Source organism: Ammospiza nelsoni, chromosome 16 (assembly GCF_027579445.1).
Source record: "Ammospiza nelsoni isolate bAmmNel1 chromosome 16, bAmmNel1.pri, whole genome shotgun sequence".
NCBI lineage: Eukaryota > Metazoa > Chordata > Aves > Passeriformes > Passerellidae > Ammospiza > Ammospiza nelsoni.
The window spans coordinates 3,146,196-3,171,978 of record NC_080648.1 but is presented as its reverse complement, the minus strand read 5'-3'; the positions used below and the strand labels follow the sequence as shown (position 1 = coordinate 3,171,978).

The window sequence follows — 25,783 nt, the reverse complement described above, 5'->3', positions numbered from 1 at the left end:
CGGTGTCTGTTGTGGGCGGCGAGAACGGCTGGAAGGGAGGCAGCGGCAGGAGGCAGGAGCGCGGCGAGCGCAGCGGGCAGAGAATGGCGGTGAGGCGGCGGCAGAGGCTTGGGCCGGGCGGCGGGCGAGCGCTGCTGGCCGCGCTGCTGCTGCTGCTGCTGTGCGTGTGGTGCCGGGCGGCGGCCGAGCGGGTCCGCTACGCCATCGCCGAGGAGCTGGGCAGAGGCTCGCTCGTGGGGCCGCTGGCGCGGGACCTGGGGCTCAGCGCGGGCGAGCTGCCGGCGCGCAAGCTGCAGGTGGCGTCTGGCGGCAAGAAGCAGCTGAAATACTTCACGGTGAATGAGGAGAACGGGAACCTGTACGTGAACGAGAGGCTGGACCGGGAGGAGATGTGCGGCGAGTCGGCGACCTGCTCCGTCAGCTTCGAGGTGCTGGTGCACAACCCGCTGAATATTTTCCACGTCGAAGTGGCGATCGAGGACGTGAATGACAACTCCCCAGTCTTCAGCAATGCTGCTCTGGAACTTGACATAGGGGAATGGACGGGTCCCGGTGCTCGTTTTCCCCTGGAGATGGCCCAAGATGCTGACTCAGGAAGCAATTCGCTGCTGAGTTACCAGCTCACCAGCAACCCATCTTTCTCTCTGGTCATGAAGGAGAGCCCTGACGGAAGCAATCAGCCGGAATTAGTGCTGGACAGAGCGTTGGACAGGGAGAAGGAAAGCTCTTTTGAGCTGGTGCTGGTGGCGGTGGATGCCGGGGATCCAGTTAGATCCGGAACTATCAGGATTCGGATCAATGTGACAGATGCCAACGACAATCCACCCGTATTCGGGCAGGACCAGTACCGTGCGAGATTGCGCGAAGACGCAGCCCCGGGGTCGAGAGTGTTAAACGTCTCTGCCTCCGACGCCGATATCGGCAACAATGCTCGCATCACTTATGGGTTTGGGAAAATGCCTGCCAAGGTACTTCAGAAGTTCATGATGGACACGGAAAGAGGAATGATCACGCTAAAAGAGGCTTTGGACTTCGAGGACACAAGAGGCTACACATTACTGGTGGAGGCGAGGGATGGTGGAGGTCTGGTGGCACAGTGCAAGGTGGTGGTCGAGGTGCTAGATGTGAACGACAACGCGCCAGAGATCACGGTTTTGTCGCTGTCGAGCCCTGTGCCGGAGGACACGCCAGCGGGGACCGTGGTGGCCGTGCTGAACGTAAACGACCCAGACTCGGGCGAGAACGGTCAGGTGTCGTGCGAGCTATCGGGAGAGGCGCCGTTGTCGATCGTTGCGTCGTCGGGCGGGTCGTACAAGGTGGTGACATCGGGCGCGCTGGACCGCGAGCAGGCGTCGGAGCATCGCGTGTCGGTGGTGGCCCGGGACCGGGGCAGGCCGGCGCTGCGGAGCAGCAGGGAGCTGGTGCTGGAGGTGTCGGACGTGAACGACAACGCGCCGGTGTTCGAGGAGGCGGCGTACAGCGCGTACGTGGCGGAGAACAACGCGGCGGGCGCGCTGGTGCTGCGCGTGCAGGCGCGGGACGCGGACGCGGGCGCCAACGGGCGCGTGAGCTACTGGCTGGCGGGCGGCAGCGCGGGCGCGGCGGGCGCGGCGCCGCTCGTGTCGGTGGAGGCGCGGAGCGGCGCGCTGTACGCGCAGCGCTCCTTGGACTACGAGCAGTGCCGCGAGTTCACGGTGGCCGTGCGGGCGCAGGACGGCGGCTCGCCGGCGCGCAGCTCCACGGCCACGGTTCGCGTCTTCGTGCTGGACCGCAACGACAACGCGCCCAGGGTGCTCTGGCCCGCCGCGGCGCCGGCGGCGGGAGAGGCTGCGGGAGGGGCGGCGGCGACGCCTTTCGAGGTGGTTCCGCGCTCGGCCGAGGCCGGCTACCTGGTGGCCAAGGTGGTGGCGGTGGACGCGGACGCGGGGCGCAACGCGTGGCTGTCGTACGAGCTGGTGCAGGCGTCGGAGCCGGCGCTGTTCCGCGTGGGGCTGCACAGCGGCGAGGTGCGCACGGCGCGCGCCGTGGGCGAGCGGGACGCGGCCAAGCAGCGGCTGGTGGCCGTGGTGAAGGACCACGGGCAGCCGGCGCTGTCGGCCACGGCCACGCTGCACGTGGTGCTGGCCGAGAGCTTGCAGGAGGCGCTGCCGGAGCTGAGCGAGCGGCCGGCGGGCGCCGAGGCGGCGGCGGCGGCGGCCGAGCTGCAGTTCTACCTGGTGCTGGCGCTGGCGCTGCTCTCGGCGCTCTTGGTGCTGAGCGTGGCGCTGGCCGTGCTGGCGCGGCTGCGCCGGGCCGGGCCGCCCGCCGTGCTGCGCTGCCTGGGCGCGCAGCGCTTCTCGCTGGCCGGCGCCGCCTTCCCGGCCGACTTCTGCGAGGGCACCTTGCCCTACTCCTACAACCTGTGCGTGCCGCCGCCCGCCCGCGCCGTGCCCGAGGCGGCTTGGCCGCCGCCGCCGGTGCCCATCCTGTCGGCGGAGGAGCTTCTGGGCGGCGACTCCTGCGAGAAAGCAAGCCCGGGCAGTACCGCCTTGACGGGAGAGCAGCCGGCCGAATCCACCATACCGGAGGTCTGTAATCACCTATGCCTATTCTCTCCAAACCTTTACCTCCTAAGAGCGTGAGGCAGTCTGTTCTTGGTCTTCGTTTCTCTTTTGGGATTGTTCATACTGGCCTGCGTTTCAGTTAATTCCTTTGCGTATCCCATCCCGTATTTCTCAGCATCTAGCTTTACGAACGGGTTCTTTTTATCTCATCAGCTGATGATGAGACTTAGGCTCAATCTACAGGCTCCTAACTTGCAGCTATATCGAGTAAAGTCTTTCAGGATTGGTGGTGCTCTTATTCACCTTTTCCTTTCCTTCATTCGCTACTTAGAACAGGCAGGCATTAACGGCAGCTTTTCTTTGATGCCCTTGCGACTGCTCGTGCGTGAAACGTGGTGTTTGAAACGCTGGAAGTTACTAATGATGAAGGCAAATTTTAAGCGTGTAGAACGAGATTCGTTTTTGACGCCCGATATGTGAGATTTTATTTTCTGAGCTGTATTTTCGGTCTGCTCCCGAGTAACAACTGTAGAAAAAAACACTATTTACTGCTGGGTTTTTTTTGGCTTTTAAGTGGAATGTGCATATGCCTCACTGAGTATGATCGTGAGGAGTCATTTCTTTATAAAGAGCGCTCCACCCCTTTTCTTTCCCCCTCCCTCTTACATCTTTTGAGGGAAGGCAGCTGCAAAATACCGGGTTTTAACGAACAAAAGAAATGAGCATGTTCCGTGTCAATTCCTGCCTTATCAGTGTTCAAACGTAGGGCAGGGTTTCGCCGTTCAACTTGTGTTTTCCGAAACGTTTTGGGTTCACCGTAGCTTTTCTTTCGGTTTATCATTTGTTTTGGTTCACTTGGAAAGTTTTGTCTAAAAAGCTAGGTTTGTCTGATATGTTAAGAGTTACGAAAGCTCCAGGGGGAACTTACACCATACAATAAGATCTGATAATTCTATATGATGAGTTTAGGAAAACGGAGTGGATATTTCCTCCTTTGTAATCTTTATATCCCGAAGCGAAATACTGAGACTTGGCTGCTGGGTAATATCCCGTTGGTAATGGGTTTTGTCTGGTGTACTCCAAAGCGAGCATAAGTCTGTCTGTCTAAAGGAAGTTAAGCCATTGTGGGTGCCGAGCTTTCCTGGAAGGCGGCTGCCCAAAGGACAGCTTTAGTCCCGCTGATACTGGCAGAACTTTTCGGTGGCGACCGTCCCCTCCCCGCGAGCCGCCCGTGGGCGAGGCAGGGCGGGCAGCGCCGGGCAGCGCTCGGTGCCTGCAGTGCCGGGAGGAGGCTGCGGGCGCCGCTGTTGACCGACAGGAGCGAGAGGAAGCTCGGAGCGCTACCGGCAGCCCCGCCCGCTGCGGATCGGTTCGATCGGTTGTTCCCTGTCAGGCTCGGCGGCGGGCGGTCTGCAAGAGTCCCCGAGGTACGGACGCTGCTACAGCGAGACGGAAGGGCCGACGGCAGAAGCTGGGAGCGCTTAGCGGGGTCTGAGTGGAACAAGGAGCAGGATCGGTAGTCAGAGGCGGGGAATAGCTGGCCGCAGTGCGGTGCCGCTGTGGAGATGTGCGCGGCGGGGAGGCGCTGGGGCCGGCGGCAGCGAGCTCTGCTCTGGGCCGTGCTGCTGGTGGCGTGGGAGGCGGCGCGGGGGCAGCTGCGCTACTCGGTGCCCGAGGAGATGCCCAAGGGCTCGTTCGTGGGCGACGTGGCCAAGGACCTGGGGCTGCAGCTACCCGAGATAAGCGATAATGCCGTCCGTGTTGTCTCCGAAGGTAATACCCAATATTTTGCTCTGCACGGGAAGACGGGACATTTGGTGACGGCGGAAAGGATCGACAGAGAGCAGCTGTGCGAAAGTGTGCAGCGATGCCTGCTGCGCTGTGAACTGATAGTGGAGGGGGAAATGAAGTTCTATGAAATAGAAGTGGAAATCTCGGACATTAACGACAACGCCCCTAGCTTCAAGGATATTGAGCTGGAAGAAAGAATAGGTGAGACGACAGCCCCTGGGTCGCGATTTCCCTTACCTGAGGCTCATGACGCGGACTTGGGCCGAAATTCGCTGCAGAGCTACGAGCTGAGTGGTGACGAGCACTTCTCGCTGGCCGTGCAGGCGGGCCCCGGCGGCGATCAGCGTCCCGAGCTGGTGCTGGCGAAGGCGCTGGACCGGGAGGAGGCGGCGTTTCACGAGCTGGTGCTGAGGGCGACGGACGGCGGCGATCCGGCACGGACGGGCACGGCTCGGATCCGCGTGACGGTGCTGGACGCGAACGACAACGCGCCCGTGTTCAGCCAGGCGGAGTACACGGTGCGTGTGCCCGAGGATGTGCACGTGGGCTCTGTCCTCGTCACCGTCATGGCCACTGACGCCGACGAGAGACTGTATGGAGACGTGAATTACTCATTAAAGAAAATAACAGAAAGAGCTTTCAAGATATTCCGTCTAGACTTTGAGAGTGGAGCTATCACTCTGTTGCAAAGCCTGGACTTCGAGGAAGGCGAGTCTTACAAACTGGAGGTGCAGGCACGGGACGGAGGAGGCCTTTCCGACACTGCCAAAGTCACGATCACCGTCACAGACATAAATGATAACACACCAGTGATTTCTTTACGCTCAGCACTAAGTGAGATTTCTGAGGACGCTCCTCCGGGGACGACGGTCGCCCTGCTGCACGTACATGATCGGGACTCGGGGGCCAATGGTGAGGTGCGCTGCTCGCTGGACGGGGATATCCCATTCCGGTTGCAGAGTTCTCACGGCAGCTACTACAGCGTGGTGACAGCGAGAGAGCTGGACCGGGAGCAGGTGTCGGAGTACAACGTGACGGTGCGGGCGGCCGACGGCGGGTCGCCGTCGCTGCAGAGCAGCGCGGTGCTGGCGCTGCGGGTGCTGGACGTGAACGACAACGCGCCGGTGTTCTTGGAGGAGCGCTACAGCGCGCGGCTGGCGGAGAACAACGCGGCGGGCGCGCTGGTGCTGACGGTGCGCGCCACGGACGCGGACTGGGGGCAGAACGCGCGCGTGCGCTACCGGCTGGCGGAGGGGCGGGTGCGGGGCGCGCCGCTGTCGTCGTACGTGTCGGTGCAGGCGGAGACGGGCGCGCTGTACGCGCTGCGCTCCTTGGACTACGAGCAGCTGCGCGAGCTGCAGCTGTGCGTGCGGGCGGAGGACGGCGGCGCGCCGGCGCTGAGCAGCAACGTGTCGGTGCGGCTGCAGATCGTGGACGAGAACGACAACGCGCCGCAGGTGCTGTACCCGCCGGCGGCCGCGGCGGCGGCGTGGTCGGGCGTGGAGCTGGCGCCGCGGCGGTCGGAGGCCGGCGCGCTGGTGGCCAAGGTGGTGGCGGTGGACGCGGACGCGGGGCAGAACGCGTGGCTGTCCTACGAGCTGGCCAAGGCCACGGAGCCGGGGCTGTTCCGCGTGGGGCCGCACAGCGGCGAGGTGCGCACGGCGCGCTCGCCGCTGGCCCGCGACGCGGCGCGCCACAGCCTGGTGGTGCTGGTGCGGGACCACGGGCGGCCGGCGCTGTCGGCCACGGCCACGCTGAGCGTGGTGCTGGCCGAGAGCGTGGCCGAGCTGCTGGCCGAGCTGGGCAGCGCGGCGCACGAGGCGGCGGCGCCGGGCGAGCCGGCCGCCAGCCTGACGCGCTGGCTCGTGCTGGCCGTGGCCGCCGTCTCGTGCCTCTTCGTGGCCTTCCTGCTGCTGCTGCTGGCGCTGCGCCTGCGCCGCTGCCACCGCCAGCAGCTGCTGCCGCCGGACAGCGGCGCCTCGCGCGGCGTGCCCGTCTCGCACTTCGTGGGCATCGACGGCGTGCGCGCCTTCCTGCAGTCCTACGCGCACGACGTGTCGCTCACGGCCGACTCGCGCAAGAGCCACCTGCGCTTCTCGGCCGCCAGCTGCTGCGACACCCTCCCGGCCCGGCCGCCGCCCGACGAGCCCGCGCCGCTGCTCGGCGACGAGGACCCGGCCGGCGCCCTCCCCTCGGACCCCGCCCCTCCCTCGGTGAGTTCCTCCGTCCAGATTTTCTCCGCGACGCTTTCTCCTGATAGTGCCCTGCTCTTTCCCCGCCGTGTTCTCTGGCTTGCCTAGGAGACTATTTCTAGCAGCATGGTTAAGTTTCCTTTGGTGTAGTTCTGAAGGGTGGTGCCCATTGCTATCATTGTGTGAACATGGGGTGGGTCCTCAGGCTTCCAGTTCGTGAAGGAGGAAGGAGGGAGAAGGCTGCTGCTGGCACGCTGTTGGTTAGATCAGCGGTTTGGGTATTGATCATGTTCCAGGCATTGTTTCCCCCTTGTCACCTGTGCTCTGTGGAATCTTTCTTGCTCTTCGTATTAGATCTTCTGAAGGGACAGATCACGTTATTAAGAAATGCACCTTTTTAGAAGACTCATGTGTCTTCCCAAGAGCAGATGTGTTTGAATAGGTAGAATGTGTCTTGACCAAAATGCTGATGGCTTTGTGTGGAACCTCTGTGCACGTTGTTCTCAGCCTTTATCGCTGTCCATGATTCATACTGGAGGTCAAAAGGAAGTATTTGTGTCATCTATTCTCTGGTCTTTGTCTGCAACAAAGAATTTGGACCATGCAACAAGTTTTCCTTGATAATATCTGTTTGTCTTTTATGAGGATGAAGGATCTTGTCAAAGTTGTGATTCTTTGAAAAGGCTGTGGGTGGCTGAATGTGGAGGAGGAAATTCTAGAACTGCTTTGGTTTTTTCTTGATTTTCAAGGTAGAGCTATGTCAGATGGAGCTGGATGAGCCTTGGGTAGAAAGTATTTATCATGGCAAGAATTGCCTGGACAGAAAGGGTGAGAATCAAGGTGCAGTGGTAGATACAAGGTGGGCATAATTCCCTGAGATCAGATATTCACTGAGTCAGTGTCTCTTGGAAGACTGCCCAGCTTTTTCTTTGAGACCTACGAAGTCTCTTCACAGAACTTCAGTGAACAGCAAATATATCTCCCATAGCACAGAGATGTGCAGATAGCTGTGTGAAATTGGTGCTGACAAGAAAAATGGACTGGGGAACTGGGTCTCCACTGTCACAGATTTTTATGATAAATGGGTGAACGGACACCTTGGATGGTGTGAAGGGTTGGAAATGTGAGTGCTGTGAGCTGTGTGTGAATGTCTGCTGAAAGACTCAAGGGAATGATTTCCTGCATCCCCTGTCCACTTTCTATCTCTAGGAGGAAGGAATGTGGAGTTCTTCTCCCTAAAGTAATTGTCCAGAAGATCTGTATTCCAGCTGCATGGAGAACCTTGACCAGCTCTTAATAAGTATTGGCTTGTCATCATAATGGTGTCACTTCAAAGCTTAATTTTGCACTTATTACAGATGGGTTATGGGAATTGCAAGCTGTGTATTCAGTGCCTATAAAGAATTTTATCAATATCTACTCTGAGTTAAATAATTCAGGAGAGTGTTGTGAGCTGTTCAATTCTGCAGGTGTTAACTTCCTGTCTCATTCTTCTGATCATCTGAAAATGGTTCTTTCATGTTTATAGATGAAAAGACAGGCATTTCCATTAAAAAGTTACCTAAAATGTCTCTGTAAAAAATTTTTTTTTCTTGTCTGCTGTCTCGTATGTGAAGTCCTATATTATCCATGGTAAGGAGATGCGGTTGAGTAACTTTCCTTTTGGTGGAGCCTCTCTAAATTCTGATCATCTGTGCTATGCGTGGGAGGTGGGATAGAAGGGTTAGAAGAGAGTGTTGGTTGTGTCCTTTGTTAGGAGGCCCTGGTGGAGACATGGCATGTGTTTTATTGATCCCCAGGGCTATTGCTGGCCTTCTGAAAATGTCACGAGGAGTCTTATGATTTTCAATTGTGTGGTTTGGAATGAAATGGCCTAGTTTGAGTCACATATTCCTTTGCATCAAAAGTGACAGTCCCACATGCTTTGAGGAGTCCATGTGCTGAAGAATGGTGATGCTGCCTTTGATGTGATACTTGGATGTGTGTGTCTTTGACAGGGCTGGTAATAATTTATGGCCTTTGTAACATTTCCCTCTTGTTTAAGTACTATGACAGAGTAGAATAACCTTAGTTATGGTGCTTGGGCTCTGAGAAAATGTACACACAACTTTCATCTGATGATGTCTGCATGCAGAGTTTGCTTCCATGCTATGTTTGGCCAGAGAGAAGCAGTCTGTGTATGCAGAGACAGGGTTGGTGCTGGAGTTCACTGTGATTCGGTTCAAAATGAATGAATGAATTGTGTCCAGTTCTGTTTGTCCTGGTATTTAGATGAGGCCCCCAGGTGTGGTTCTAAGATTTTTGTTCCTCTTACTATCCAAGGAAATGATAGTCTGGGGCCTGTGAAATGAGGTCCTGTGTGATGCCCCTGTGTATTGGTTGCAGTCCAGTTTGCTGGGTTGTGTATATACTGCAGTTGACCCAATCTGCAATGTGAGGCCATGATTGATACACTTCTGTGTGTTTTCCCATTCTTGGCTGAGTTGATAATATTTTTTTGGTTGATTTATTTGCGTTGCGGTTTGTGGGTTTTTTGTTGGTTTGCTTGTATTTTTGTCAACGAGTACAGTTGATCCTCACAGTGTCTGGCCATCTTGCAAACTCCAAAACATAGAATTATCAAGTAGGGAGAGTATCTTTCATCCATTCCTTTAAGCTGTACATGTAATCATATTATTCTAGAAACCCAGAATCAGAGAACGGTTTGTGTTACAAAGGACCTTAAGGATCCTCTTGTTCCAGCTGCTCTTCTGTAGGCAGGGACATCTTCCACCAGAGCAGGTGGCTCAGAGCCCCAGCCAGCCTGACCTTGAATATTTGATTCAACAAATACAACTTCATGAATGGATGTTTTCCCAAGGATTGTTTTTCTCTGTGGCCAACATGGAACCAGAATTGTGGTTTGTGTTGATGGTGAAACTGAAGGCTGTGAATGCAGAGTGAGGAGGGTGAGAGCTGAGTTCTGTGCCAGGCAAATGGGGGACTCAGTGTGGGTTTGGCTGAGAAATGGTTGGATTTCATGCTTGGTGCCAAAGGCTGTGCCATTGCTTTTCTGATCCTGGTGTCTCTGTCATGAAAGATAATTACCGTCCTCCAAGAGTATCATTTTCCACAGTAACTGTTCATGTTGAACCATAATTCCTGGCTGGAAGCAGTAATTAATCCTGTGTGAAAACTCCATTATCCATCTGTATCTCTGTGCCACACTGTGATATAGAGTTTCATCAGAATTGTAATTACACTTTCATTCAGGGCTTTGTTTCTTTAGGAAGGTTGCAACTCATTTTCACAATCCTAGTAAGTGTTTTAAATAGGAGACAGCGACTGTTGTTTTTCACTTCAACCTTACTTCAGTCACTTTAGATTGAACAGTGTGTAGGGGCTATGAAGGAGAAGCAAAAAGAGAATCTGTTGTAATTTGTCAGAAAATTTACCTTGAGAAAGAAGCCAATGAGAAGGTGTTTACAATTATGGTTTCATAACTGTGCAAGGTGAGCAGGCCATGCAGTCGAAAATGTTGCTGAGGAGAGGACTCATAATTCAATGAACCTGCTGTACTATTGTCCCATCTAAGTCCTGAGGGCCACGCACTTGCAGCTTCTCAGTGACTTCCAGGTGCTCTCAGGTATGAATTTTAAGGCCTGCAATAAAGGCCTAGAAGACTTGACACTGGGCATCTCTGACTCCTTGTTGTCTTCTAATGCTTCCTTGCCTGATCTGATTCATGGGTTTGGGTATTCTGTGGGTTTTTTGCCTTGTTTCATTTCTCTTGATTTACTCAGTATGTGGGTATTCTTATTATCAACAATCCATCTTTTTTGAGTAATGCATGGTGTCTTAATGTCCCTTGCTCTTGTTGCAGTGGGAGTGGAAGAAAGGAGATATGAGTGACTTATCTTCCTGTTCCTGTTGGGAGAAATAGATGTAAATATGACTTTAGTAGACTTTGCCTCTCTGTGGAACAGAGCAGGTGATAAGGATGGTGAGAAGATTCCGTTAAAGCCAATGGTTTCATGTGCCATTCTCAGTTGCACGACTGCTGATTTTTATTATGATTGCTTATCATTTGTGTACTCATTCGTTATCATAATGGTGGTGAGCAGACAATGGGACCTACCTTCTGGGTGTGGCTGCAGTGCATTATCCTCTCATGATGGATTGGAGCAGTGAGGAGATGGCCACAAGCAAAACCTCACAGTGGCCTTGCATGGAAGAAAAAGCAGAGAGGAGAGGTGTGTGTGTGAGGCTAGAGAAGAACTGGGTCATTGCCTTGTCAGAAAGAAAAGAGTAAATGTTATTCTCCTATCTTGGCATAGGGGATGCTTACATTGCATTAGGCGAATCTGTATCTCCAACTAACATTTCCCAGGTAATGAGAGGACAATTGAGGATAATGTGGAAACGCTGTTGAAATCTTCCCTATATTATCCTTTATTGCTGCTGTAGATGGACCGTCTTTTTATTAAGGGCAGCTGAATTCCATTCTTTACTCCCCTGAAATATACATTTGCTTCTTACTGTTCAATTTGACTCATAAGAATGCCCTAAAAAAGCACCGGTCAGCACATCTCAGATAGTAACGCCTTGCAGTGGAATTAAGCAGGAGCTGCCGCTGTCGGTGTTTTTGGTCGGGGAGAGCCCCCGGGGCCGGTGCAGCCGCTGAGCCCCGCCCAAAGCCGGGCGCCCTTGAGCGCGGCCGTGCGGCGGCTGCAGTGTCGCGGCGGCGCCTCCGGGTGTCGCTGTTGGCCGCCGCCGAGCGCCGCTGGAGCCGCCGCCGCCGCAGCGTCCTGCCCCCGCAGGCTGCTCGCTCGCCCGGCGCCGGCCGCAGCGGCAGCGGCACCGACAGCAGCGGCGGCGGCGGCGAGAGGCGGCCCGAGCGGTGTGGGTGGCTTTGAGCGGTGTCTGTTGTGGGCGGCGAGAGCGGCTGGAAGGGAGGCAGGGCAGCGGCAGGAGGCAAGAGCGCGGCGAGCGCAGCGGGCAGAGAATGGCGGTGAGGCGGCGGCAGAGGCTTGGGCCGGGCGGCGGGCGAGCGCTGCTGGCCGCGCTGCTGCTGCTGCTGCTGTGCGTGTGGTGCCGGGCGGCGGCCGAGCGGGTCCGCTACGCCATCGCCGAGGAGCTGGGCAGAGGCTCGCTCGTGGGGCCGCTGGCGCGGGACCTGGGGCTCAGCGCGGACGAGCTGCCGGCGCGCAAGCTGCGGCTGAGCGAGGAGAAGCAATACTTCACGGTGAATGAGGAGAACGGGAACCTGTACGTGAACGAGAGGCTGGACCGGGAGGAGATGTGCGGCGAGTCGGCGACCTGCTCCGTCAGCTTCGAGGTGCTGGTGCACAACCCGCTGAACGTTTTCCACGTCGAAGTGGCGATCGAGGATGTTAATGACAACTCCCCAGTGTTCAGCAAGGCTGTTCTGGACCTCGAGATTGGTGAATGGACGGTTACCGGGAGTCGTTTTCCACTAGAGATGGCCCGAGATGCAGACGCCGGAAGTAATTCCCAGCTGACTTACCAGCTCGCCAGCAACCCGTCCTTCTCTCTCATCTTGGATGAAAACCCGGGTGGAAAGAAGCAACCAGAATTAGTGCTGGAGAAACCATTGGACCGGGAGAGGCAGAGCTCTTTTGAGTTGGTGCTGATGGCGGTAGATGGCGGGGATCCTGCGAGGTCCGGGACTGTAGAGGTTCGCATAAACGTGACGGATGCAAATGATAACCAGCCCGTGTTCAGTCAAAGAGTATATGAAGCACGAGCAGCGGAGAATCTCCCGGCGGGGTCGCTGGTGTTGCAGGTGGTGGCCACGGATGCCGATGCAGGCTCCAATGGGCGGGTCTTTTACTCCTTCGGCAATGTCCCGGATGCAATTCGCAGATGGTTCACTGTCGATAGTGATAGTGGTGAGATAAGGTTGGTGGGTCCCCTGGATTTCGAGGAGAAGAATAAATACGTCTTTGGGGTGGAGGCGAGGGACGGCGGCGGGCTCACCGGTCATTGTGAAGTGCAGATAGACGTCACCGACGAAAACGACAACGAACCCGAGATCACCGTTTTGTCACTCTCGAGCCCAGTGGCTGAGGATGCCCTGACCGGCACGGTGGTGGCCGTGCTGAAAGTTCGCGATCGGGATTCAGGGGAGAACGGTCAGGTGTCGTGCGAGCTGTCGGGAGAGGCGCCGCTGTCGATCGTGGCGTCGTCGGGCGGCTCGTACAAGGTGGTGACATCGGGCGCGCTGGACCGCGAGCAGGCGTCGGAGCATCGCGTGTCGGTGGTGGCCCGGGACCGGGGCAGGCCGGCGCTGCGGAGCAGCAGGGAGCTGGTGCTGGAGGTGTCGGACGTGAACGACAACGCGCCGGTGTTCGAGGAGGCGGCGTACAGCGCGTACGTGGCGGAGAACAACGCGGCGGGCGCGCTGGTGCTGCGCGTGCAGGCGCGGGACGCGGACGCGGGCGCCAACGGGCGCGTGAGCTACTGGCTGGCGGGCGGCAGCGCGGGCGCGGCGGGCGCGGCGCCGCTCGTGTCGGTGGAGGCGCGGAGCGGCGCGCTGTACGCGCAGCGCTCCTTGGACTACGAGCAGTGCCGCGAGTTCACGGTGGCCGTGCGGGCGCAGGACGGCGGCTCGCCGGCGCGCAGCTCCACGGCCACGGTGCGCGTCTTCGTGCTGGACCGCAACGACAACGCGCCCAGGGTGCTCTGGCCCGCGCCGGCGGCGGGAGAGGCTGCGGGAGGGGCGGCGGCGGCGCCTTTCGAGGTGGTTCCGCGCTCGGCCGAGGCCGGCTACCTGGTGGCCAAGGTGGTGGCGGTGGACGCGGACGCGGGGCGCAACGCGTGGCTGTCGTACGAGCTGGTGCAGGCGTCGGAGCCGGCGCTGTTCCGCGTGGGGCTGCACAGCGGCGAGGTGCGCACGGCGCGCGCCGTGGGCGAGCGGGACGCGGCCAAGCAGCGGCTGGTGGCCGTGGTGAAGGACCACGGGCAGCCGGCGCTGTCGGCCACGGCCACGCTGCACGTGGTGCTGGCCGAGAGCTTGCAGGAGGCGCTGCCGGAGCTGAGCGAGCGGCCGGCGGGCGCCGAGGCGGCGGCGGCGGCCGAGCTGCAGTTCTACCTGGTGCTGGCGCTGGCGCTGCTCTCGGCGCTCTTGGTGCTGAGCGTGGCGCTGGCCGTGCTGGCGCGGCTGCGCCGGGCCGGGCCGCCCGCCGTGCTGCGCTGCCTGGGCGCGCAGCGCTTCTCGCTGGCCGGCGCCGCCTTCCCGGCCGACTTCTGCGAGGGCACCTTGCCCTACTCCTACAACCTGTGCGTGCCGCCGCCCGCCCGCGCCGTGCCCGAGGCCGCTTGGCCGCCGCCGCCGCCGGTGCCCATCCTGTCGGCGGAGGAGCTTCTGGGCGGCGACTCCTGCGAGAAAGCAAGCCCGGGCAGTACCGCCGTGACGGGAGAGCAGCCGGCCGAATCCACCATACCGGAGGTCTGTAATCACCTATGCCTATTCTCTCCAAACCTTTACCTCCTAAGATCGTGAGGCAGTCTGTTCTTGGTCTTCGTTTCTGTTTTGGGATTGTTCATACTGGCCTGCGTTTCAGTTAATTCCTTTGCGTATCCCATCCCGTATTTCTCAGCATCTAGCTTTACGAACGGGTTCTTTTTATCTCATCAGCTGATGATGAGACTTAGGCTCAATCTATAGGCTCCTAACTTTCAGCTATATCGAGTAAAGTCTTTCAGGATTGGTGGTGCTCTTATTCACCTTTTCCTTTCCTTCATTTGCTACTTAGAACAGGCAGGCATTAACGGCAGCTTATCTTTCATGCCCTTGCGACTGCTCGTGCGTGAAACGTGGTGTTTGAAACGCTGGAAGTTATTAATGATGAAGGCAAATTTTAAGCGTGTAGAACGAGATTCGTTTTTGACGCCCGATATGTGAGATTTTATTTTCTGAGCTGTATTTTCGGTCTGCTCCCGAGTAACAACTGTAGAAAAAAACACTATTTACTGCTGTTTTTTTTTTTTTGGCTTTTAAGTGGAATGTGCATATGCCTCACTGAGTATGATCGTGAGTAGTCATTTCTTTATAAAGAGCGCTCCACCCCTTTTCTTTCCCCCTCCCTCTTACATCTTTTGAGGGAAGGCAGCTGCAAAATACCGGGTTTTAACGAACAAATGAAATGAGCATGTTCCGTGTCAATTCCTGCCTTATCAGTGTTCAAACGTAGGGCAGGGTTTCGCCGTTCAACTTGTGTTTTCCGAAACGTTTTGGGTTCACCGTAGCTTTTCTTTCGGTTTATCATTCGTTTTGGTTCACTTGGAAAGTTTTGTCTAAAAAGCTAGGTTTGTCTGATATGTTAAGAGTTACGAAAGCTCCAGGGGAAACTTACACCATACAATAAGATCTGATAATTCTATATGATGAGTTTAGGAAAACGGAGTGGATATTTCCTCCTTTGTAATCTTTATATCCCGAAGCGAAATACTGAGACTTGGCTGCTGGGTAATATCCCGTTGGTAATGGGTTTTGTCTGGTGTACTCCAAAGCGAGCATAAGTCTGTCTGTCTAAAGGAAGTTAAGCCATTGTGGGTGCCGAGCTTTCCTGGAAGGCGGCTGCCCAAAGGACAGCTTTAGTCCCGCTGATACTGGCAGAACTTTTCGGTGGCGACCGTCCCCTCCCCGCGAGCCGCCCGTGGGCGAGGCAGGGCGGGCAGCGCCGGGCAGCGCTCGGTGCCTGCAGTGCCGGGAGGAGGCTGCGGGCGCCGCTGTTGACCGACAGGAGCGAGAGGAAGCTCGGAGAGCTCCGGCAGCCCCGCCCGCTGCGGATCGGTTCGATCGGTTGTTCTCTGTCAGGCTCGGCGGCGGGCGGTCTGCAAGAGTCCCCGAGGTACGGACGCTGCTACAGCGAGACGGAAGGGCCGACGGCAGAAGCCGGGAGCGCTTAGCGGGGTCTGAGTGGAACAAGGAGCAGGATCGGTAGTTGGAGGCGGGGAATAGCTGGCCGCAGTGCGGTGCCGCTGTGGAGATGTGCGCGGCGGGGAGGCGCTGGGGCCGGCGGCAGCGAGCTCTGCTCTGGGCCGTGCTGCTGGCGGCGTGGGAGGCGGCGTGGGGGCAGCTGCGCTACTCGGTGCCCGAGGAGATGCCCAAGGGCTCGTTCGTAGGCGACGTGGCCAAGGACCTGGGGCTGCAGCTACCCGAGATAAGCGATAATGCCGTCCGTGTAGTCTCCGAAGGCAATACCCAATATTTTGCTCTGCACGGGAAGACGGGACATTTGGTGACGGCGGAAAGAATCGACAGAGAGCAGCTGTGCGAGAGAGTGCAGCGATGCCTCCTGCGCTGTGAACTGATAGTGGAGGGGGAAATGAAGTTCTATGAAATAGAAGTGGAAATCACGGACATTAACGACAACGCCCCTAGCTTCAAGGATATTGAGCTGGAAGAAAGAATAGGTGAGACGACAGCCCCTGGGTCGCGATTTCCCTTACCTGAGGCTCATGACGCGGACTTGGGCCGAAATTCTCTGCAGAGGTACGAGCTGAGCGGTGACGAGCACTTCTCGCTGGCCGTGCAGGCGGGCCCCGGCGGCGATCAGCGTCCCGAGCTGGTGCTGGCGAAGGCGCTGGACCGGGAGGAGGCGGCGTTTCACGAGCTGGTGCTGAGGGCGACGGACGGCGGCGATCCGGCACGGACGGGCACGGCTCGGATCCGCGTGACGGTGCTGGACGCGAACGACAACGCGCCCGTGTTCAGCCAGGCGGAGTACACGGTGCGAGTGCCCGAGGACGTGTCCGTGAGCTCTGTCCTCGTCACCGTCATGGCCACTGACGCGGACGAGGGACTGTATGGAGACGTGAATTACTCATTAAAGAAAATAACAGAAAGAGCTTTGAAGATATTCCGTCTAGACTTTGAGAGTGGAGTGATCACTCTGTTGCAAAGCCTGGACTTCGAGGAAGGCGACTATTACGAACTGGAGGTGCAGGCACGGGACGGGGGGGGCCTTTCCGACACTGCCAAAGTCACGATCACCGTCACAGACATAAATGATAACACACCAGTGATTTCATTACGCTCAGCACTAAGTGAGATTTCTGAGGACGCTCCTCCGGGGACGACGGTCGCCCTGCTGCACGTACATGATCGGGACTCGGGGGCCAATGGTGAGGTGCGCTGCTCGCTGGATGTGGATATCCCATTCCGGCTGCAGAGTTCTCACGGCAGCTACTACAGCGTGGTGACAGCGCGAGAGCTGGATCGGGAGCAGGTGTCGGAGTACAACGTGACGGTGCGGGCGGCCGACGGCGGGTCGCCGTCGTTGCAGAGCAGCGCGGTGCTAGCGCTGCGGGTGCTGGACGTGAACGACAACGCGCCGGTGTTCTTGGAGGAGCGCTACAGCGCGCGGCTGGCGGAGAACAACGCGGCGGGCGCGCTGGTGCTGACGGTGCGCGCCACGGACGCGGACTGGGGGCAGAACGCGCGCGTGCGCTACCGGCTGGCGGAGGGGCGGGTGCGGGGCGCGCCGCTGTCGTCGTACGTGTCGGTGCAGGCGGAGACGGGCGCGCTGTACGCGCTGCGCTCCTTGGACTACGAGCAGCTGCGCGAGCTGCAGCTGTGCGTGCGGGCGGAGGACGGCGGCGCGCCGGCGCTGAGCAGCAACGTGTCGGTGCGGCTGCAGATCGTGGACGAGAACGACAACGCGCCGCAGGTGCTGTACCCGCCGGCGGCCGCGGCGGCGGCGTGGTCGGGCGTGGAGCTGGCGCCGCGGCGGTCGGAGGCCGGCGCGCTGGTGGCCAAGGTGGTGGCGGTGGACGCGGACGCGGGGCAGAACGCGTGGCTGTCCTACGAGCTGGCCAAGGCCACGGAGCCGGGGCTGTTCCGCGTGGGGCCGCACAGCGGCGAGGTGCGCACGGCGCGCTCGCCGCTGGCCCGCGACGCGGCGCGCCACAGCCTGGTGGTGCTGGTGCGGGACCACGGGCGGCCGGCGCTGTCGGCCACGGCCACGCTGAGCGTGGTGCTGGCCGAGAGCGTGGCCGAGCTGCTGGCCGAGCTGGGCAGCGCGGCGCACGAGGCGGCGGCGCCGGGCGAGCCGGCCGCCAGCCTGACGCGCTGGCTCGTGCTGGCCGTGGCCGCCGTCTCGTGCCTCTTCGTGGCCTTCCTGCTGCTGCTGCTGGCGCTGCGCCTGCGCCGCTGCCACCGCCAGCAGCTGCTGCCGCCGGACAGCGGCGCCTCGCGCGGCGTGCCCGTCTCGCACTTCGTGGGCATCGACGGCGTGCGCGCCTTCCTGCAGTCCTACGCGCACGACGTGTCGCTCACGGCCGACTCGCGCAAGAGCCACCTGCGCTTCTCGGCCGCCAGCTGCTGCGACACCCTCCCGGCCCGGCCGCCGCCCGACGAGCCCGCGCCGCTGCTCGGCGACGAGGTCCCGGCCGGCGCCCTCCCCTCGGACCCCGCCCCTCCCTCGGTGAGTTTCTGCGGCCAAATTCTTTGTGCGACGGTTCCCTTCACAGCTCCCCTCTCCTTTCTTCCCGTGGTCCGCGTACGGCGTAGGAAGAATTGCAGAGAAGGAAGCCAAGGCCCCTTTCATCAGCACTCGGGCCCTTGTGCTGCTTGCCGCGGGCAGGCTGACGTGGGGTCAGTGTTCAGGCTTAAATTTGTTGGGCACGATCGGAAAAGGGAGGTTGCTCTCGGCTGGAGGCTTGTTCTTTGTCTTTTTATATGGCTGCGTTTAATTTCTTCATTTCTTCTCCTGACAAGTGTGATTCCTCTCAGCATTCTATAATCTTGTGTATGGTTTGCATTTAATGGAAATGGAATTTACATTGTTTGGAGTTTCAAGTGTTTCCTTGATGACACATGGTCCTGAGCAGATAGACCTTGTTTTGGAATAACACTTAGGCGCTCGTTTTGTAACATCACTTTAAACTTTGCGAATCGTTTATCTTCAAATTTAACCATGTGCTGAAAGAGGATGAGCAGTTTTTGTGATGACTGGGTCGTTGTTAGAGCTGTGTATCTCTTTTGTTCCTGAGAGTATTTTATTTTAGTTAGTAGCACTCATTTCCTTTGTGTATATGTGATTAGTCTCAGACAGTGAGAGATTTTGCGTACCACTTTACTTTCAAAGGAGGCTGGCTGCGGTTGTAGCTGTCCCGTGGCATAATGTTTGGCCAGGGTGAAAAAATCTCTTTTTGTAGGAACAGGCCAGATTAAAAGTTTGCTGCGATTTTTTTTTTTTTTTAATTCTAAAAGGTGTAAAGTAGTGTAGAAATTCAGTTCGTCCAAGCTGTTATATGAGACCCGCATTTGTGGTTCCTTGTATTTTTCCTTTTTTACTTTACAAAGAATTTACATATAGGACCTGTGGGCATGGCCTTTGGTGTAAGCGTCTGAGTAAATGTGGTTTTGGCCGTTTTACTCCCTAGATACCCTTCTCCTGTACCTACTACTGTTGAGATAATCTGAAATGTCAGGCTATTGAGCTTTGCAGAAAAATCCAGCTGCCCTTCCTGGTAAATGGGGATGGCCTGATGGTGGTGGATGTTAGAGATGCTGTAGCATTTGCATGTTTTTGCAGATTATGAGGGTCAGAGAATACCCTGGATGTTGTTCAGGGCTGGAGACAAGAGTCCTGTGACCTGAGTGTGGAGAGCCTTTAAACAGGAGAGACATTGTTCGCTCTTCTCCTTGTTCAGTGTTCAGCCCTACTTTTGTGCAATGTGATTTTCTTCTTCCCTGGTAAATTTGCCCTAACAGATCTTACTTCAGCTATGTGGGAAGCCCTGGGAGGTTCTTTCTGTGTGTTCACAGGTTGTTGTGGTGTTTAAATTAATGGTTTAATTAGGTTCTTATGACAAGTGCCATAAAGGGAATTTCGAGTGGAGCCAACTCTGTATTCATTACCTGCTAAGTACCCGAACTCGGTGCCTGACCTTGGTGCCATCATCATCAAGAGTCTTTCTTGATCCCCTCCTGTCGGCAGACGTAAACCTGTTGCCGTGCTCATTTTAATAGAGGTGTTTTCTTGTAGATTTTCTGGAAGAAATACTCATGCTTGTCTCGTACTCAGGTTGAGAAATGAAACTTTATCCACGGCAATGGGAAGCCGTGGGAGGAACTTTTCTTTTGGTGCCGCCTCTCCACGAAAAGGGGTTGAGGAGAGATTTGTTTGTGAGAACGTAATGTTGGAGACAAGGCATGTGTATTTTTGACTCGTGTACTTATTCATGACTTTCTGAAAATTGTCTAGAGGTGTCTTCATTTTTTGATACTCCTTCATTTGTACTGAAAGGGCCAGGTTGTGTGTTCACCATTTTGGTTTTCACTTTCATTATGTTTTCTGGCAATGGTAATTTTTGGGTGCAGAGGGAAACCTTGCACTCAGAGTAGGAGAGTCAGCCATCCTCCAGAAAACCCATGTGCTGGACAAAGGTGGTGTTACCTTTGAGTGATACTTTGATGAGTGAATCACAAATTGAGATGCTGATGTCTTACAGCCTTCACAACACTTCAGAATTGTCGAGATTATTGTGATGAGCACAAAAATCGCTGTGCATGCATTTGTGTTGTGATTCTTGGGATTTGAAAAGATGTGAGAGCGACTTTTAATACTGTCTGTCCTCAAAATTTCATTTGTATTGTGTGATGACAGAGAGAATTCGGTCTATGCAGAGACAGGGCCAGTGTAGGATATTACTGTGGTGTGGCTTGAAATGGATAACAGAAATGTGTAAAGTTCCATTTGTCCTCGTAGTTTGATGAGACCTGTGGTCCCAAGTTCTTTTTTTATTTTTCATGGTCCAAGGAAATGACTGTGGCTGGGGTGTGTGGTTTGAGGTCCTGTGTGCTTGCTACATGACAGTTTCCTTTGTTGTGTAGCTACTACAAGTGGCAGAATAAGAATTTAGACACTGTGGTGGTTTTAGGAGTGTTGTCTAAATACCCAGACCAATGCTGGTTGTGTCTGTACTTAGAATGCAGTTCAAGTAGGCTGAGAGACTGGTTTTGATCCAGGAATTTGGTATGTCAAAGGGTTTTTTACAGGAAAATAGTTAGATTTCATCTCTAGGGTCTAGGCCTGTGTCATTTTTTTCCCTGTGTTCCCTTTGCTGAAAGTGAATGTAAGGCATCCAGCAAAAAAGAACCATGTTGCTTGGATAGAATGGCTTATAATTCCGATGTAAAACTTCTTTTTTTTTGGTTCTATGAAAGACTCAGAAATGGCTTTGCACTTATTCCCTCTAAGGTTCTGAAGAATGGAGACAAAAAAGAAGATATTTTATGACTCAGAAAAATATAATAAACGTTATTCATTCTTATCATAGAGCTCTAAACTTTGTTTTAGGCTGATCTGTTTCTCAAGTTAATGTGTCCAATGAAAGAGAAGTAGAATTCAAGATGCTTGAGGGAGAATTGAAACTTTCTCAACGTCATTCCTTACTGTAATATCATTCCTTTTCATTGTAGATTAACTACGAATTTTTTAAGAGCAGCTTAGTTCCATTGTGTATTGCTCTGCCACGAATACTTCCATCTGAGGTTTCAATGGGACTAAATAGCATGAACTGAAAGAATGCCCAGAAGCCCATCTGACTTAGTAACGCCTCTGGAGTCACACCGAGTCAGAACTCCCGCTCTCGGTGTTTTTGGTGGGGGAGAGCCCCCGGGGCCGGTGCAGCCGCTGAGCCCCGCCCAAAGCCGGGCGCCCTTGAGCGCGGCCGTGCGGCGGCTGCAGTGTCGCGGCGGCGCCTCCGGGTGTCGCTGTTGGCCGCCGCCGAGCGCCGCTGGAGCCGCCGCCGCCGCAGCGTCCTGCCCCCGCAGGCTGCTCGCTCGCCCGGCGCCGGCCGCAGCGGCAGCGGCACCGACAGCAGCGGCGGCGGCGGCGAGAGGCGGCCCGAGCGGTGTGGGTGGCTTTGAGCGGTGTCTGTTGTGGGCGGCGAGAGCGGCTGGAAGGGAGGCAGGGCAGCGGCAGGAGGCAGGAGCGCGGCGAGCGCAGCGGGCAGAGAATGGCGGTGAGGCGGCGGCAGAGGCTTGGGCCGGGCGGCGGGCGAGCGCTGCTGGCCGCGCTGCTGCTGCTGCTGCTGTGCGTGTGGTGCCGGGCGGCGGGCGAGCGGGTCCGCTACGCCATCCCCGAGGAGCTGGGCAGAGGCTCGCTCGTGGGGCCGCTGGCGCGGGACCTGGGGCTCAGCGCGGACGAGCTGCCGGCGCGCAAGCTGCAGGTGGCGTCTGGCGGCAAGAAGCAGCTGAAATACTTCACGGTGAATGAGGAGAACGGGAACCTGTACGTGAACGAGAGGCTGGACCGGGAGGAGATGTGCGGCGAGTCGGCGACCTGCTCCGTCAGCTTCGAGGTGCTGGTGCACAACCCGCTGAACGTTTTCCACGTCCAGGTGGATATTCAGGACGTGAATGACAATGCGCCCCGATTTCAGAGAGACAAATTTCAGCTGGAGATCAACGAGCTTACTTCCCCCGGTGCCCGTTTTGCCGTGGGCAAGGCTGACGACGCGGACGTGGGTAGTAACTCGCTGCAGGGCTACGAGCTGGAGACCAATAAGTATTTTGTGGTGGAGGTGAAGGAGAGCCAGGATGGCAGCAAGTTCGCGGAACTGGTGCTGCGCCACGCACTGGACCGAGAGGATGAACCGAGCCTTAAACTGGTGCTGACGGCTCTGGATGGCGGAGACCCGCCCCGGACTGGCACCGCCCAGCTGTGGATCAACGTCACGGACGCCAATGACAACCCACCCGTGTTCGCGCAGGACCGGTACCGCGTCAGCCTCCGCGAGGACACGCCTCCAGGAATGGTTGTATTGAATGTCTCTGCCTCCGATGCCGATGCCGGCACTAACGCCCACATCACCTACGGCTTCGGGGAAACGCCGGCCAAGGTACTCCAGAAATTCTTTATAGAAGCCGATACTGGGGCGATCACGCTAAAAGAGACACTGGATTTCGAGGAGACGCGAGGATACACGTTGTTGGTGGAGGCAAGAGACGGAGGTGGTCTGGTGTCGCATTGCAAGGTGGAGGTGGAAGTGCTGGATGTTAACGACAACCCACCAGAGATCACGCTGCTGTCGGTGTCGAACCCAGTGCCCGAAGATTCGCCGGTTGGCACCGTGGTGGCTCTCCTGAACGTGCACGACCCAGACTCGGGCGAGAACGGTCAGGTGTCGTGCGAGCTGTCGGGAGAGGCGCCGCTGTCGATCGTGGCGTCGTCGGGCGGCTCGTACAAGGTGGTGACATCGGGCGCGCTGGACCGCGAGCAGGCGTCGGAGCATCGCGTGTCGGTGGTGGCCCGGGACCGGGGCAGGCCGGCGCTGCGGAGCAGCAGGGAGCTGGTGCTGGAGGTGTCGGACGTGAACGACAACGCGCCGGTGTTCGAGGAGGCGGCGTACAGCGCGTACGTGGCGGAGAACAACGCGGCGGGCGCGCTGGTGCTGCGCGTGCAGGCGCGGGACGCGGACGCGGGCGCCAACGGGCGCGTGAGCTACTGGCTGGCGGGCGGCAGCGCGGGCGCGGCGGGCGCGGCGCCGCTCGTGTCGGTGGAGGCGCGGAGCGGCGCGCTGTACGCGCAGCGCTCCTTGGACTACGAGCAGTGCCGCGAGTTCACGGTGGCCGTGCGGGCGCAGGACGGCGGCTCGCCGGCGCGCAGCTCCACGGCCACGGTTCGCGTCTTCGTGCTGGACCGCAACGACAACGCGCCCAGGGTGCTCTGGCCCGCGGCGGCGGCCGGGCCGGGAGAGGCTGCGGGAGGGGCGGCGGCGGCGCCTTTCGAGGTGGTTCCGCGCTCGGCCGAGGCCGGCTACCTGGTGGCCAAGGTGGTGGCGGTGGACGCGGACGCGGGGCGCAACGCGTGGCTGTCGTACGAGCTGGTGCAGGCGTCGGAGCCGGCGCTGTTCCGCGTGGGGCTGCACAGCGGCGAGGTGCGCACGGCGCGCGCCGTGGGCGAGCGGGACGCGGCCAAGCAGCGGCTGGTGGCCGTGGTGAAGGACCACGGGCAGCCGGCGCTGTCGGCCACGGCCACGCTGCACGTGGTGCTGGCCGAGAGCTTGCAGGAGGCGCTGCCGGAGCTGAGCGAGCGGCCGGCGGGCGCCGAGGCGGCGGCGGCCGAGCTGCAGTTCTACCTGGTGCTGGCGCTGGCGCTGCTCTCGGCGCTCTTGGTGCTGAGCGTGGCGCTGGCCGTGCTGGCGCGGCTGCGCCGGGCCGGGCCGCCCGCCGTGCTGCGCTGCCTGGGCGCGCAGCGCTTCTCGCTGGCCGGCGCCGCCTTCCCGGCCGACTTCTGCGAGGGCACCTTGCCCTACTCCTACAACCTGTGCGTGCCGCCGCCCGCCCGCGCCGTGCCCGAGGCCGCTTGGCCGCCGCCGCCGCCCGTGCCCGTCCTGTCGGCGGAGGAGCTTCTGGGCGGCGATTCCTGCGAGAAGCCGTGCCCGAGCAGTGACCTCGTCGTGGGAGAGGCTCCCGCCAGTCCCGATGCACCTCAGGTCTGTAAACCGTGAGCTGCTTCTTTTTTTCTCAAGTTCCCAGAATGCCATCATTGTTTCCCGCGTGTTCTTGCGTGGTGTCAATGGGTATTCGTCATCTGTATCTCCATGTAGTGGCGGAAGTTTTTAATTTTTTCTCTGTAATAACTTCAGGTGAGAGGCTTTCGCAGTACCTCTGCTTTCGGCTAGTAGCGGCGCTTCTGCGTCTTTGTCCTTGTTTCCCGGGTTTGTGTGAGTTGCACAGTCCTGTCTCCGTGACGGACTGAATTAAGGAACGGGCTGTCTCCCGTTCACTGAGAGCAGGAAGCCGTTGGTTCTTCGTTGGTCACAGGTTCAGCTTCAGGCGCGAGGTTTTGTCTTCAACAGTTGAGCTTAACAAATTAGAATTTGCTAGCGACATTGAAAGCTGATTCGTATTGTGTGGAAGTAGAATTGCTGACTGTGCATGATGGATTCAAGGGAAAAAAACCCAAAGCACAGACATCTGGCGTTGTCGCTCGTTTTGGAGTCAGGGGTAATGCAGCAGAGGGATTACATGGCTTCGTTTATGCGTCCTGGCTGATTCTGTTTTGCTCTTCATGATCTTTATTTCGTACACTGGTGGGAGTGCTGAAAGATTTCTGTTTCAAACATTGTTTTATTTCTATTCTCTTTTCACAATAATGTTGGGGGTTTTATTAGAACGCGCATATATTGCGAACATCAAATTTTTGCAATTCTGTTTATCGGGATAAACATCTGATATACGAAGGGATCCCATGTAGGGGAGACTAGTCAGAGGAGCGTTTAGGTACTTGAATCAGGCTCGTTTGCACACTAATTAGTGGTCAGCACAGTTTCAATGTTGTACTTTTGTTCTGCGGTTCCGTGATGTTTTTCTTGAACACATCACATATCATATCATATCATATCATATCATATCATATCATATCATATCGTTCTTAGAAATACTTAGCTGAATAGCTTACTAACGAACTACGGTGCTGTACACACTGAATTTAGGAAAAAAGAAATCCTAGAATGTCTTGATTAATTGTAAATCTGTATAAACTAAGGAAACACTATATCCACTAGGAAAGGATGTCAAATATTTCAAATCCTGAAGTTTTCCTTTCTGAGTTTCAGTTGCATCTTTATTTGTACCTATAATTTAATCCTGTAATATCTAGCTCCCTGACTCCAAGAAGAATTCAATTGCTCTCATCACACTTGTGTTAAGGAACCTGATAGTTTTGTATTTTCGGCAAATGCTATCTTCCCGTTTTCTCTCTGTGAGGCTGTTGTTGAAGGTGCTTCTGAACAAAAAGGATAAGATTAATAATAAGCTACAGGGGAAAATATCTATTTAATTTACGTATAATGACATTTAGAAAGTAATGAGTTTCCCGTGCGATTAAAGAACCCCGCCCACAGACTGCCTCTGCCTTCCTCCCGGTGGTGATACCCTGGATGATGAAAGCAGAGATGGGCTGGAGAAATGCGGAGGCAGGAGATCGGCGCTGGACGCAAAGCGACATCTCGGTGGCGACCGTGCCCTGTACGGAGCGAGGCAGGGCGGGCAGCGCCGGGCAGCGCTCGGTGCCTGCAGTGCCGGGAGGAGGCTGCGGGCGCCGCTGTTGACCGAGAGGAGCGAGAGGAAGCTCGGAGCGCTACCGGCAGCCCCGCCCGCTGCGGATCGGTTCACTCGGTTGCTCTCTCCCTGCCCGAACCTGTGGTCCCCGATCTTCTCTGCGGTGCTGGCCCATTCTTGAGCCAGGCGGAGGCACCGGCAGCTGCGCACGGTGCAGGAGCTGAGAGCATTGA

General features: G+C 57.1%; 5 protein-coding genes across 9 annotated transcripts in view; all 5 read left to right on the top strand.

Moving 5' to 3' along the window:
• LOC132080365 (protocadherin gamma-C5-like) overlaps positions 1–25,783 on the top strand; it is a 230,175-nt gene that overhangs the window by 142,324 nt on the left and 62,068 nt on the right. The window contains exon 1 of one of the 5 annotated variants that reach the window (XM_059483497.1): positions 4,109–5,371. The exons of the other annotated variants lie outside the window; for them this stretch is intronic. Within the exon in view, the coding sequence (XP_059339480.1) occupies positions 4,109–5,371 (1,263 nt within the window). Of the gene's footprint in view, positions 1–4,108; positions 5,372–25,783 lie in introns of those variants that run through there. 5 annotated transcript variants of the gene reach the window in all.
• On the top strand, positions 6–4,038 carry LOC132080603 (protocadherin gamma-B5-like; the record flags this gene model as incomplete). The annotated part of the gene is made up of 4 exons (XM_059483840.1): positions 6–56; positions 141–2,567; positions 2,757–3,019; positions 3,735–4,038. Coding segments are annotated over 4 exons (3,045 nt in total), but the record flags the coding sequence as incomplete, so codon positions are not given.
• LOC132080602 (protocadherin gamma-B5-like) lies at positions 11,511–15,474 on the top strand. Its single transcript, XM_059483839.1, has 3 exons — positions 11,511–13,929; positions 14,284–14,428; positions 15,147–15,474. The coding sequence occupies exons 1-3, from the start codon at positions 11,511–11,513 to the stop codon at positions 15,472–15,474; spliced, it is 2,892 nt and encodes a 963-aa protein (XP_059339822.1).
• Positions 15,520–21,410, top strand: LOC132080601 (protocadherin gamma-A10-like). Its single transcript, XM_059483838.1, has 3 exons — positions 15,520–17,958; positions 18,005–18,128; positions 21,172–21,410. Exons 1-3 carry the CDS (start codon positions 15,520–15,522, stop codon positions 21,408–21,410), a joined length of 2,802 nt encoding a protein of 933 aa, XP_059339821.1.
• On the top strand, positions 21,500–25,731 carry LOC132080600 (protocadherin gamma-B5-like). The gene is made up of 2 exons (XM_059483837.1): positions 21,500–23,991; positions 25,380–25,731. Exons 1-2 carry the CDS (start codon positions 21,500–21,502, stop codon positions 25,729–25,731), a joined length of 2,844 nt encoding a protein of 947 aa, XP_059339820.1.